The 14,132-nt window shown below is 40.6% G+C and overlaps 1 protein-coding gene across 1 annotated transcript in view; it reads right to left on the minus strand.

Moving 5' to 3' along the window:
- Positions 1-298: 298 nt before the first annotated feature.
- Positions 299-14,132, minus strand: part of CDH17 (cadherin 17) — a 69,934-nt gene continuing 56,100 nt past the window's right edge. Inside the window, exons 14-18 of the mRNA XM_026495728.4 lie at positions 13,280-13,410; positions 8,785-9,024; positions 3,700-3,816; positions 3,452-3,565; positions 299-1,259 (exon numbers count right to left, since the gene is read on the minus strand). Of these exons, the coding sequence (XP_026351513.1) occupies positions 1,159-1,259; positions 3,452-3,565; positions 3,700-3,816; positions 8,785-9,024; positions 13,280-13,410 (703 nt within the window). The 3' untranslated portion in view covers positions 299-1,158. The remainder of the gene's footprint in view (positions 1,260-3,451; positions 3,566-3,699; positions 3,817-8,784; positions 9,025-13,279; positions 13,411-14,132) is intronic.

Here is a 14,132-nt window from a genome sequence, read left to right on the forward strand (position 1 = left end):
AGCTGCCATTGTAAGAGTACATTTTCAGATACAAGTTCTTTTCCAGAAAATTCTTGAAAATTCTGAGAGGTTTTGTAATGTTGAATGCTTTCAAGGCTCAAAGCATGAGCCAGACAATAGTTCCAGACCTAAAAATGCTTCCAAATGTCTAAGGTTCTCTTATTCAAAATATCTGTCTTGAACCCAACCCATGGTCCTGAAAGCAGTGATTTTTTTTATTTCACTGTAGACTCTTCCTTATAGACCAACTCTACATGGGAGGCAATTCCCATCAAGGTTAAGTAACCATTGTTAACCAGATCTTCCCTCAACAAATGCAAAGAACCAGGAAGCAGAGCCCAAGAGCCCAAGAAACAAAACCACAGTCAACATTTATTCCTGATTTTTGTCACTGCTTCTTCCACACATTCTTATTTTCGTTCACTGTTAAATATACAGCAAGCAAAACTATATTAACATACACGTGAGGAAAACATGTGCAGAACATGAGCATGGTGGGTCATAAGTAAATCTGGTCAGTGGTCGGTTTCTGCACCAAAATTTATGAAAGTGGGCGTGTGTGGCCTGTGGGAGGCTGGGCCATTTCCAAGTGGAAGGACCTCAAGTGAAGAGCAAAACGAGCCACACTGAGCTAAAGAAGGCTGACAACACAAGGAGTTCCCGTTTACACCAAAGGACAAGGCTTCCATGTTACTTTTTTCCTGAGACTTCACTTTGTTCTTTTTTCCAATGAATGTTTTAAAATTCGTGCAAGACCAAATGAGACATGAGGAAGGGGACACAGGATGCAATTAGAGAAAGTACAGATGGAATCCAGGAAGTTCTGTGGTACATGGCTGATAAATCTTGATAAGGAGAAAATGAACAGAATATTTCATCAGTCCATCTTTCCCTAAAGGGAAAAAACACATACATTTTTTGTTTTGGATAAATAGCTAAAGCTTTTGCAGAGGGGAAAGTGTCATGGGAAAATGGGAAATGTCTCTAACGTCTACAGCGCACAAGATATCAAAAAGTAATAAAATATTAAAGGGCTAGAGGGTATATCTGTAAAAAATTATCGTACGCATGCTGGATAAAAAAGTGAAATTATGGGATTAAATGGTCGTGTTACTGAAATAGCACTCAATACATAAACTCAAGCATTCCTTTTCAAATTCAGTTTTTCAGTGGTTGGGCTTCGGATGCCTGAGCACTTTCGACATTATCTTTGCCTTCATTCTTCTTTATTCGGATAAACACGACTGCTAAAATTATACCTAAAAGAGAAAACGCAGGGTCAAAGAGATGGAATCTTAAAATGTACTATCACATTCGTTTATAAAGTAGTACTCTGGTAGGAAAAAATGACTCATGTGACTCATTTCTTTTTGTGGTTCAACAAAGTTTGGTTGTCCTGGTGAATAAGGGATTCTAGGCATTGGCTTTCTTGGATTCGTAAACTTATCATTTATCTTGTTGTCAGTAAGCATGTATCAAGTCCCAAATCATATCTAAGCTGGTGGCTATCACCGGGTCCTTAGCAAGGAGTATAGGACCTAACGCAAGCTGAAGACGAAGTGTGTAAGCATCTGACAGAGTTCCTGACCTTTGCACATATTCAACAAATGTCTAGTCCAGTCCTTCCTCTTCTCTAGAGGAATCTGTCCAATCAGAACAACCAGAAAGCTGTTCTCTGACCTGTTCACCTACCTAAAGCTTAGGTGTGTCCACACCAGATACCCCATTTGCTTTGATGCCTTCCTCATGGCTCCAGCTCTGGTAGACTCCCTAACCTTACTGGTTTCTCTTATCTCTGAACTCCTACAAAATTACATTGTGCATTTTAGCACTAACTGTGTACTATAAACCAGAGACCAATATGGAAAAGGGGAGTTGTTTTAAGGAAATTAACCTGGCAGCAAATTTACAGGAGGAATCATGGTGGAAGACACTGGATGCTCAGAGACTGGTTAAGAATCTTGCACTAAGGGGCGCCTGGGTGGCTCAGTTGGTTAAGCATCTGTCTTCAGCTCAGGTCATGATCTCTAGGTCTTGGGATCAAGCCCCATGTTGCTCTTCCCGCTCAGCAGGGAGTCTGCTGCTACCTCTCCTCCCCCGTTTGTGCTCTCTCTCTGTGTCTCTCTCTCTCTCAAATGAATAAATAAAATCTTTTAAAAATTTAAAAAAAGAATCTTGCACTTATCCCAACCCTATTTTGAAAAAAGTAAGAATATGAAACCGTAAGATCCTATTACTTCTATCTTTAGATATCCCCAAACTCATCCAATCTTTAATGTGTGGCAAAATTATGGGATTAAATTGTCATGAGAGAAAACTATTTGGTGCATAAACTCAAAAATCCTTTTAAGATGGAAGGGCGGACAGAGTCAGAAAACACACAGAAAGCATAAGGGACCTTGGTAAGTGAGTGAAAACTCAAAAGGCCAGCTCAGTTAGTACGAAAAGTATGTGTCAGCCTGTGGTCAGGGAGCAAAGATGATCCCCATGCACACGTGAGGATGGGTTGTGACTATGTCACAAAAGTCCTTCCCTGTTGTGAGAATGAGGAATTTGGATGGAATGGTATAAGGAAATGAGATCCCTTTTAGACCTGTGAATCAGAGTCCAATGTGACAGACTGGGTCGTGGCTGAAAAGACCAGAAGCCAAGAGAACAATGAAGAATTCTTAGAAGAACCCCACCCGTCCTTTGAAAAGAGAAAGGATGTGGAACGGTGTAAACCCCTTCAGTCAAGGGGATCTGGCTTGATGAAGGATCTATCTCTAATATTTAACTTATGGTGATGACAACAGTTGAAAGAGGACATTACCACAGTAAGCACTGAGCTTTTCACACAAAAAAGGAAGATGGCTAGAAATAGGGACTCTGCTGTCTGGCCTGGCCGGGGCCAAGGCAGGGTAAGGCCTGTGATAAGCTAAAATTGCTCCGGGCAGTAAAGAATCAGAGTCCACAGTCATGAAAATATGCAAAGGGAAATTGTGCAACATTTCAGGTATGTGAGCGTCTCCACTGGAAGGCCGACTCTACCTACTCCAACAATGGTAGACCGGACTGTGAGCTCTGAATGTAGGACCTGGTATGTCTTGCCCATCGCTGTACCCCCCATATCGAGCACAGTGGCTGGTTATATAGCAGGGCACATCTACTGCATTTCTTTCTCCTTCATCACAAAATCTTGGTAACTAGGTCCAAAATATAACAGTTTATGCTTTAAAGCCTCTTGTATTATATTTCCCAAACTAACCAACAAGGCAATGAAAAGTAAAGGGTTGTAGGAAGGCAGCAGCTCTCAACTGGGAAGGTCTGATGGTTTGCTGGTGATCTGTGTTCCTGGCTATTGCCCAGATTGCCAGTGAGCAGCCAGCAGACCGGCCCTGAACAGAGACCCTGAGATAAATGTTTCAAAGGCCCAGAGCAGGAATCCTTGAATCTGAGAAATTATACTCACCAATAACCAAAAAGGTGGTCAGGAGTATACCAACGGCCATGCCCACCGTGGGCATCCCAGACTGGTGACCTGCCGCCCGGAAACAGCTTCCTTCCACACACTTGCAGAAAGTAACTGCAAAGCAGAACAGTATTTGGTAAAACATTTTCAAGTAAGCAGTTGCAGAATTCCTTATCAAAGATAAGAATTCTCTCAAACTACCCATGGTGACAGACTCGATCCTGAGTTGTCTGCGGGAAAACACCTACCTGGTAAAGAGACTATTCCTTCCAAGGGTGGCTGACCACGATCATTGATGCGGATCGGGACGTTGTAAACTCTCTCCTCAAAGTCCGTGTGCTTGGTGCAAAGTTTGGCATGAGTTCCTGTCAGATCAGGGAAAAAATGGATGACATGGAAACACAACCTCAGAACCACGTATCAATAGGAATAAAGCTCATCTTTGCAGTACATGCTAAGGTTGACCAGGGAATGATTCAATGTAAGTATGAGTTAAACTACCCAAAGTATTACCTCTCTATGTGAACCTTCCGTAATGTCAAACAGGATGCCAAGACATCCTACGATTTGATCATGATTTCTCTGTAGAATGAACTCTACTGAATATAGCTGGTTATCATTATTCCCCTATAGCTATGTTCTAAAGTTAAATTGAATTAAACACTGGATTAGAAAGAGAAAAAATATTTGAAGAAATAATTGCTAATTGTTTTTCTAAATTTGATGACAAACTGAGGACTTCAGAGGGGAGGGGGGTGGGGGATTGGGATAGGCCGGTGATGGGTATTAAGGAGGGCACGTATTGCATGGTGCACTGGGTGTTATATGCAAATCATGAATCATGGAATGCTACATCAAAAACTAAGGATATACTCTATGGTGACTAACATAACATAATAAAAAATTATTTAAAAAAATAATAAATTTGATGACAACTCTAAATCCTCAGATCCAAGATTAGTAAATCCCAGGAAAAAGAAAAACAAACAAAACTATACTAAGGCATGTAATAATCAAATTGCTTAAAATTGGTGGAAAAGAAAATTTTAAAAGCATCTGAAGAAAAAAAAGATACATTAGATTTAAGGGAACAAAGAAGAAGAATGCAATCCAAAACAGAGTAGAAACAATATCTTTAAAGTACTGAGAGACAAGAGTCCCAATAAATTTAAAAGTATTCCAGTCAAGTGTTCTCTGGTCATTACGAAATTAAGTTAGAAATCAATAATCAGGGGCGCCTGGGTGGCTCAGCCGTTAAGCGTCTGCCTTCAGCTCAGGTCATGATCCCAGGGTCCTAGGATCAAGCCCCGCATCCGGCTCCCTGCTTGGCGGGAAGCCTGCTTCTCCCTCTCCCACTCCCCTTGCTTGTGTTCCCTCTCTCACTATCTCTCTCTGTCAAATAAATAAATAAAATCTTAAAAAAAAAAAAGAAATCAATAATCAGGAAGATGTATGAAATCCCCATATATTTGGAAACTATCTAATACTCTTCTATATAACCCAGGGGTCACAGAAGAAATGTAAAGGGAAATTAGAAAGTGTTTTGAACTGAATGAAAATGAAAACACAATACATCAAACTTTATGGAACACAGCTAACATGACACTAAGAGATATATTTATTGCACCAAATGTCCATATTAACAAAGCAAAAATTTCCAAATTAATTGCTGCAGCTTCCACTTAATAAAAATGGAACAAGAACAACAAATTAAATACAACATAAGAGGAATGAAGGAAATAATAAAGATCTGAGCACTGAAATACAAAACAAAAAATAGAGAAAAATCTTTGAAATCAAAAGCTGGTTCTTTGAGAATATTAATAAAATTAATAAACTCTAGCCGGATTGATCAGGAAAAAAAAGTGACAATTTTCCAATATCAGAATGAGGTGATGATATCACTTCATATTCTATAAATATTAAGAGAATAATAAAAGAATATGGCAAATAACTTTGTGCCAATAAATTAGACAAATCAAATGAAATAGACAAATTATTTTAAAAATATAAACTAATAATTTCAACAAACAAGAAATCTATAACTTAAATAGCCCTGTATCTACTAAAGAAATTGAATTTTTAATTAAAACTTCCTATAAAGATGGCTCTGGATCCAGATGGCTTTACTGGCGAATTCTACCAAACTTTAAGAGAAAAATAAAAAACAATTTTACATAAACTCTTCCAGATAATTGAAGAAGTAGAATAGTTCCTAACTCATTCTATGAGGCCAGCATTACTCTGATATCAAAACCAGACGAAGACATTACAAGGAAAGAAAAAACATAGACCAATATTCCTCAAGAATACAGATAGAGAAATCCTTAAAATTTTAGCAAATCATATCTAACAATATATAAAAGTGCTAATATTTCACCACCAACTAGGCTTTATATCAGTAAGGGATTGGTTTAAGATCCAAAAGTTGACTGATATAATTCACCAGTCAACAGAACAACAACAAAAATATCAACCACACAATCATCTCAATAGATGCAAAAGAGAATAAGAGAATATGTATATGAGAATTTTAGCATCCATTCCCAGTTTAAAGAAAGAAAGAAAACCCTCTCTGCAGGTTAGCAATAGGAGAAAAATTCTTCAATCTGATAAAGGGCATGGACAAAAAAGCTACAGCAAACTTCTTAAGTAATGGTCAAAGACTGAATGCTTTTTCCCCATATCAGGTACAAACCAGGGTATTTCTACTTTTACAACTTTCATTCAACATTCTACTGATAGTTTCAGCCAGTAATGAAACAAGATAAAGAAATAAAAGGTATCCAGTTTGTAAAGGAGATTAAAATGTTACTATTTGGGGGCGCCTGGGTGGCACAGCGGTTAAGCGTTAAGCGTCTGCCTTCGGCTCAGGGCGTGATCCCGGCCTTATGGGATCGAGCCCCACATCAGGCTCCTCCTCTATGAGCCTGCTTCTTCCTTTCTCACTCCCCCTGCTTGTGTTCCCTCTCTCGCTGGCTGTCTCTATCTCTGTCAAATGAATAAATAAATAAAATCTTTAAAAAAAAAAAAGTTACTATTTGCAGACAACAGGATTGCCCATGTAGAAAACCTATGGAGTCGTAAAAAAGGAAGAGAGAGCACTGCAAAATGAGTTCAGCAGTGTCATAGGATATAAGATTAATACACAAAAATCATCAATTATATTCCCATATCCTGGAATTTCTTAAAAATTAAATTTTTCAATACCATTTAAGACAGCATCAAAACTATGAGATGCTTAGGGGAAATTTTGCAAGAAATATACACTGAAAATTAAAACTTTGCTCAGAGGAATTAAGGAAGACCTAAACAAATAGAGATATATATCATGTTCATGGGTTAGAGGATTCAGTTTTGTTAAGATGTCAATTCTCCCCCAAATTCAGCTACAGAGTCACATGATCCCCAATCACAATCACCATAGGCTTTTTTGGTAGAAATGACAAGCTAAATTCTAAAGTTTATATGGAATGCACCTAGAATAGATGAAAAAAATTCTGAAAAAGAACACTGTTGGAAAAATTACACTACCTGATTTCGAGTTTTATTATAGTGTAACAGTCATCAAAACAGTGTAGTATTGGTATAAAGGTAGGCAAAGAGATCAGTGAAACAGAAAAGTCCAGAAATGGATCCATATACATGTAGTCACTTGATCTTTGACAAAGCTGCCAAGACAATTCAATGTGAAAAGGATATTATCAGAAAAATTAAATAGTCCTATTAAATACAATGAACCTTGACCTTAACCACATACCACATACAAAAATTAACTTGAGGGGCACCTGGGTGGCTCAGCTGGTCAAGTGTCTGACTCTTGATTTCGGCTCAGGTCATGATCTCAGGGGTCTTGAGATCCAGCCCCATGGCAGGTTCCACGCTCAAAGGGGAGTCTGCTTGAGATTCTCTCTCTCTCTCCCTCTGCCCCCTGAGTTTTCGCTCTCTCTCTCTCTAAAACTAATAAATGAATGAATCTTTTTTAAAAAATTAACTTGAAATGGACCATGGAGCTAAATGTAAAAGCTGACACTGTAAAACCTTTAGGGGAAAAAATTAGAAAATTTTAGTAACCTTGGGTATGGCAAAAATTTCTTAAATACTACAGCAAAAAAGTCACAAATTACATAAAATTTAAAAGTCAATAAATCAGATACCGTAAAAAAATTTAAATTTGTTCTTCAAAAGACACTGTTACAAAATGAAAACACAAGCCATGTCCTGTGAGGAAGTATCTATTAACATATTATCTGACAAAGAATTTGTACCTCGACTATAGAAAGAATGCGAGAAGTCAACAATGGAAACCAAACAGCCAAATTTTTCAAATGGGCACAAAATTTGACCAGGCACTTCACCAGTGAAGATACATGGGTGGCAAATAAACACCTGGAGAGATGCTCAACACCATTAGCCTTTAGGGAAACATAAATTAAAACCACAATGCTACCACACCCCCACTAGAACGGCTAAAATCAAAGAGACCAAGCATAGCAAGTGTTGGAGAGAACATCGAGCAGCTAGACTTCTCGTGCGCCCAGGGGAATGGAAAATGTTACAAACTGGAAAAACAATTTGCCGTTTTCTTAAAAATTTAACCATGCAGCTACCGTATGGCCCAACCATTCCACTGCTAGGGATTCAGCCAAGAAAAATGAAAGCATATGCTCTTACAAAATTCTTGTTCCCAAATGCTTATCGCAGTGTCACTTGATGCTAGGTGAAAATAGCCAGACAAAAAAGAGTACATACTGTATTACTGCATTTAGATAAAATTCTTGAAAATGCAAACTGATCTACAGTGACAAGAAGCAGATCAGTGGTTCCCTGGGGATGGGGGGTGGAGGGGGGATGGAAAAGGGGATTTGCAACTGGAGCATGAAAAATCTTGGGGGGTGGTGAAAGTGTTCTTATCCTTATTGTGCTGAGGGTTTCAATGGTATCTACATTTATCAATTTTTAGAAAATTGTATGCTTTAAATATGTGCTGTTAATTGGATGACAATTGTATTTCAATGAAGCTGTTTTTAAGAACCGTTATGAAATCTGCTTCTCAGCTGCCATTGGAAATTGTGCCAGTGTTGTTCAAATTGTCCAATTATCCAACTGTCCGATGGACACTAAGGGGGATGCTGTGTGGTCATCTTTCCTCCCTCCAAAGCCCAAGGCTTTCTTCCCTCTGAAGAGCTCCTCTCTAGTTCTCAGAGCATGGACTTCCTACCTGCAGCATGGAAGAAAGCTCTGTGGTCAGTGGCTGCAAGCACACCGAGGCAAATAAAAACGAATTGTAATCATTGATCAGTGTGCTGTTCGATGTACTTTTGACAACTCACCATTGATCCTGGAAACTTCCCAGGTGTTTTGTAACATATCACTACCAAGGGAAAAATCAAACTGTGGACCCCGAAATGACTGCTGGTCATCATCAGTGGCCTCGAAAATGACAGTTCCGGTTGCTTGGAGGGGGTGACACAGAAACAAGCCTGAGTCGTCCTTGGCTAGCCGAGGGGGGTTGTCGTTCACATCCGAGAGGGTCAGGTGGAAATAGGCTGTGGAGCTCAGGGAGGAGCCACCTAAGGAAGTGAGGGATTGAAACATGGTATCAGCTCTCTCATTTTCCTCTTAATGGGAAAAAGATATTTCCTTTTCTTAAAACACACACAGACACACACAGACACACACACACACACACACACACACACACACACACACACAGTTCAAGCACTTGGGTATACTGAGGTAGTAGAAAGATAACAAGCTTTTAGAATCAGACCTGGTTTCATTTCCTAATTAAAAAGTCTCACTGATAATAATAATAACTAAGATTAATATGCTAATATTTTTTTATTTAAATTCAAGTTAGTTAACATATAGTGTAGTAGTGGTTTTAGGAATAGAATTTAGGGGCGTCTGGGTGGCTCAGTCGTTAAGCGTCTGCCTTTGGCTCAGGGCGTGATCCCGGCGTTCTGGGATCGAGCCCCACATCAGGCTCCTCGGTTGGGAGCCTGCTTCTTCCTCTCCCACTCCCCCTGCTTGTGTTCCCTCTCTCACTGGCTGTCTCTCTGTCAAATAAATAAATAAAATCTTTAAAAAAAAAAGAATAGAATTTAGTGCTTCATCGTTTATATATAACACCCAGTGCTCATCACAAGTGCCCTCCTTAATGCCGATAAGCCATTTAGCCCATTCCACCCACCTCTCCTCCAGCAATCCTCAGTTTGTTTCCTATAGTTAAGAGTCACTTATGGTTTGCCTCCCTCTCTGCTTTTATCTTATTTTGTTTTTCCTTCCAGTCCCCTATATTCATCTGTTTTGTTTCTTAAATTCCACGTATGAGTGAAATCATATGGTATTTGTCTTTGACTAACTTATTTTGCTTAGCATAATACCCTCTAGCTCCATCCACGTCGTTACAAATGGCAAGGTTTCATTCCTTTTGATGGCCAAGTAATATTCCATTGTGTATATCTACCACATCTTTATCCATTCATCTGTCGATGGACATCTGGGCTCTTTCCATAATTTGGCTATTGTGGACATTGCTGCTATAAACATTGGGGTGCATGTGTCCCTTTGAATAGGCACTTGTGTATCCTTTGGATAAATACCCAGTAGTGCAATGGCTGGCTTGTAGGGAAGTTCTATTTTTAACTGTTTAAGGAACCTCCATACTGTTTTCCATAGTGGCTGCACCAGTTTGCATCCCCACCAACAGTGTAAAAAGGCTCCCCTTTCTCAGCATCCTCATCAATACCTGTTGTTTTCTGAGTTGTTCATTTTAGCTGTTCTGACAGGTGTGAGGTGGTACCTCCCTGTAGTTTTGATTTGCATTTCCCTGATGATGAGTGATGTTGAGCGTCTTTTCCTGGGTCTGCTAGTCATTTGTATGTCTTCTTTGGGAGAATGTCTATTCATGTCTTCTGCCCATTTCTTAACTGGATTATTTATTTTTGGGGTGCATGTGTCCCTTTGAATCGGCACTTGTGTATCCTTTGGATAAATACCTAGCTGTGCCATTGCAATTGATTTTGATGAGTTCTTTATGGATTCTGGATACTAGCTCTTTATTCCATATGTCATTTGCAAATATTTCTGCCCATTCCATAGGTTGCCTTTCAGTTTTGTTGATTGTTTCCTTCAATATGCAGAAGCTTTTTATCTTAATGAAGTCCCAATAGTTCATTTTTGCTTTTGTTTCCCTTGCTTTGGAGACGAGTCTAGTAAGAAGTTGCTGCAGGCGAGGTCACAGAGGTTGCTGCCTGTGTTCTCTAGGATTTTGATGGATTCCTGTCTCACATTTAGGTCTGTCATCCATCTTGAATTTATATTTGTGGGAAAGTGGTCCAGTTTCATTTTTCTGCCTGTGGCTCTCCAGTTTTCCCAGCAGCATTTGTTGAAGAGACTGTCTTTTTTTCCATTGGATATTCTTTCCTGCTTTGTCAAAGATTAGTTGACCATAGAGTGGAGGGTCCATTTCTGGATTCTCTATTCTGTTCCATTGACCTGTGTGTCTGTTTTTGTGCCAGTACCATATTGTCTTGATGATTACAGCTTTGTAATAGAACTTGAAGTCTGGAATCATGATGTCTCCAGTTTTGTTGGTTTTTTTTCAGGATTTTTTTGGCTACTTGGGGTCTTTTGTGGTTCCATACAAATTTTAGGATTGTTTGTTCTAGCTCTGTGAAAAATGCGGTGTTATTTTGATCAGGATTGCATTGAATGTGCAGATTGCTTTGGGTATACATTACTTCAAAACAACTCCAATGTGCATTTACTGATGACAAGACTGAGGTTCAGAGGAGTTATGTGACTTGCCCAAGGTCACACAGCAATAGAGAGCTTTCCACCCCACGAAGTCTGACTCTAGAGCCCACAATTTCTTCTCAACACTGACCCAGGTACGTTTGTTAAGTTTTCTATACCTCATTTCTTCAGCTGTAAAATATGTGACTTTGTGAGGATCCCACAGGTTGTGTTTGTTGAAAATACTAAAGGGCTGCCTGAATGTTATTTACTATGGTGTAGTGGTGAAAGATTTAGACTCTGTAGCCTTAACAGTTGGTAGCTGTGTGATGGTGAGCAAGTTACTTCTCAGTGCCTTGACTTCCTCATCCATAAAATATGGTCAATAATAGCACCTTACCCATGGTGTTGCATGAGGATTGAGTTATTACACAAAGTGCTTAAAACCAGGGCCGCCAGTGCAATGTAAACACTGACTCTTCTCATTCTCCCTGACATCAGTCACAGATACTGGTTCCAAGATTCTGACCCCATCTTGCTTTAATTCCAGTGAACCTTGTCCTTTTGCTTTGCTTTTCAACTGTCTTCCATGGCCCTGACCACACTTAACCAAAGGAGGAAAAGCCACTGTGCCCTTGAAGTCATTTCCTCTATCTGCATCGTTTCAAAGCCAACAAAGGGAACAGGGTTTTGAATCCTGGTTTTGATTCATGGAACTTCTAAAATGTGAGAGGTCTCTAGGACACATCCAAAGTGAAATGTTGATCCCCACAGTATGTTGTAGCGGAATGTGCGGCATAAAGGCTCAGCCAGAAACTTCCTACTGATTAATCGGGAGCTTTTAAATCAAGAGTTCAATGTATACAACGTGATAGTGGAATGTGCTTCTCTGGAAATAAAGGAGAGAGCGAGTCCCCGACCCGTCTCAGCAAGGCGTGTCTGCTTGCACACAACTCTTCCAAATTTGGCACAGACATCGGCATTTCTACCCTCATTGGCTTAACTTGACTGTGGCACTTTTGTTTTTATTAATGCTTTCACATGCAGGGACCATTTTTATGATTCCCATCCACTGGAATGTTCCCCATTCTACCTCCCAATCCTGGTGGGCCTCACATTTGGAAGTTTATTTTTTCGGTCTAAAACTGTATTTATTTAGTCCTAATTTGTTCCATTCTCATTTTTTGGTAAACTAGGCAGATATATTTGCTATTTAATTAGAGGCCTCAACCAGCATAAGATCAACAGAATTTCTACGCTAAGTTGGAAAATTCCATTTAAATGCAAAGAAACCTAATGTTTTCATCACCAGCCTTATCACTGGTATGCATACTATTCCTATGGGTGTATATTGCAATTTTTCAAGTTCCCTGGAACTCCACACTCAAAGTCAGAGGGAAATATATAGCACCACGACCGGATTAAATGGGATGCAAAGATTATACAGGATGATTCAAACATCCTTGGCTTGTCTACGTAGTAAGTCTTTCCTTTCAAAAGCTCACCCGATTTCAGCAAAACAGAGATACCCAGGGCCACCCAAACCTAGTGAATCAGAATCTCCAGAGATGAACTCCTTCTATCTTCTCGAACAAGCTCCCAGGTGATTCTGGCACATATGGAAGTTGAGAACACGGCATAAAACATATTCTGTTTCAGTACAGATCAGATTGAGCCGGTGCAATTTAAGGCTGAAGGAGACAGTCACGGCTAGGTCAGCAGGGCAGCGGTTTGGCCCTGCTCTCGGGAGAAACCCACAAGCGCTCTGGAGGAAGGGGTGTAGTTCAGCAGGGACACAGGAAGCTTCCCTGGAGCTGCAGCCCCCGCAGGGAACGCGAGTGCACAGCAGCAGCACCCCGGAGCCTGGCCAGCCTGCAGGTGCCCCCCTGCCTGAGAGGCGCCGGTGGACCCCACCTTGCACCAAGCCAGGGAAGGTGTGAGCACTTCCCTCCACTTCGGTCCCTTTGTCATCCTTCCACTAGAAGATATTCTGACAATGGGACCTGGTGACGTTTCCCGCCCACCTCACCCTCCCCCCATGTCTACTGATGGAGCCCGTAACCACCTGTTGCTTTTCTTTCTCACCTACTTCGGTGGCGACCACTTGCACCCGATACACACTCTCGGCTTCCCTGTCCAGCGGAGCCACAGTAGAGATCTCGCCAGTGACGGGGTTAATTTTAAGCCAGCCTCTCCTGTTGTCGCCCAGGGAATAACTTCATAAGGTGAAAAGAGCGAAAGAAAACCCACATTACTGTGTGTGAAGGGGAGAAGACAGTTAAGACCATTATGCTGTTCTATCAGCCTTGTCCCTGGCATATCGCTTACAGCGTATTTAAAGGATCGTTATTTTATATTATTAATGCTTTCCCGGCATACCGTCCATCTTCCAAAGGAGGATTTGCGCATCCTTACAGAGTCGTGGCTATATTTATTTTATTAGAAAAGGTATAGTCACAAACTCCAGAGGAGAAATCAAAGGATACCAATGAAAACAACGTGGAAGCATCTTTTAAAACTGATGAGCAAATCCCCCCCTCTAAGAAAACTCGAACACCCAGAGGTGGAGATGCTCGGTGAGCAGGTGGCTACTCAGAAGCTGCTGGAGACACGGCAAATTGTTCATTCTACAAACATCTATGGAGTGCTTGGCAAATATCGGGCAGAAGAGCAAGAGCAGAGATTACCAAAAAAAAAAGGGGGAGTGGAGGAGACAGACACAGAAACAGATAGTTCCAATAAAATGTGGCAAATACAACGAGAGGGGCTCTGCGGTGTCCCCGAGAAGCCTTTCTGAAGCAGGAGATGTCAACTAGGGCAAGAAAACGGATGCTTCAGGCAGGAGCAATTGCGTGAGCCAATGCAGAGAGGCCTAGGAACAGCCTGGTTGGGGGGGGGGGAGTCGAGCATTCCAGCCGTGTTGGGGTACAAATGGGAA

The sequence above is a fragment of the Ursus arctos genome, unplaced genomic scaffold, assembly GCF_023065955.2.
Source record: "Ursus arctos isolate Adak ecotype North America unplaced genomic scaffold, UrsArc2.0 scaffold_6, whole genome shotgun sequence".
NCBI lineage: Eukaryota > Metazoa > Chordata > Mammalia > Carnivora > Ursidae > Ursus > Ursus arctos.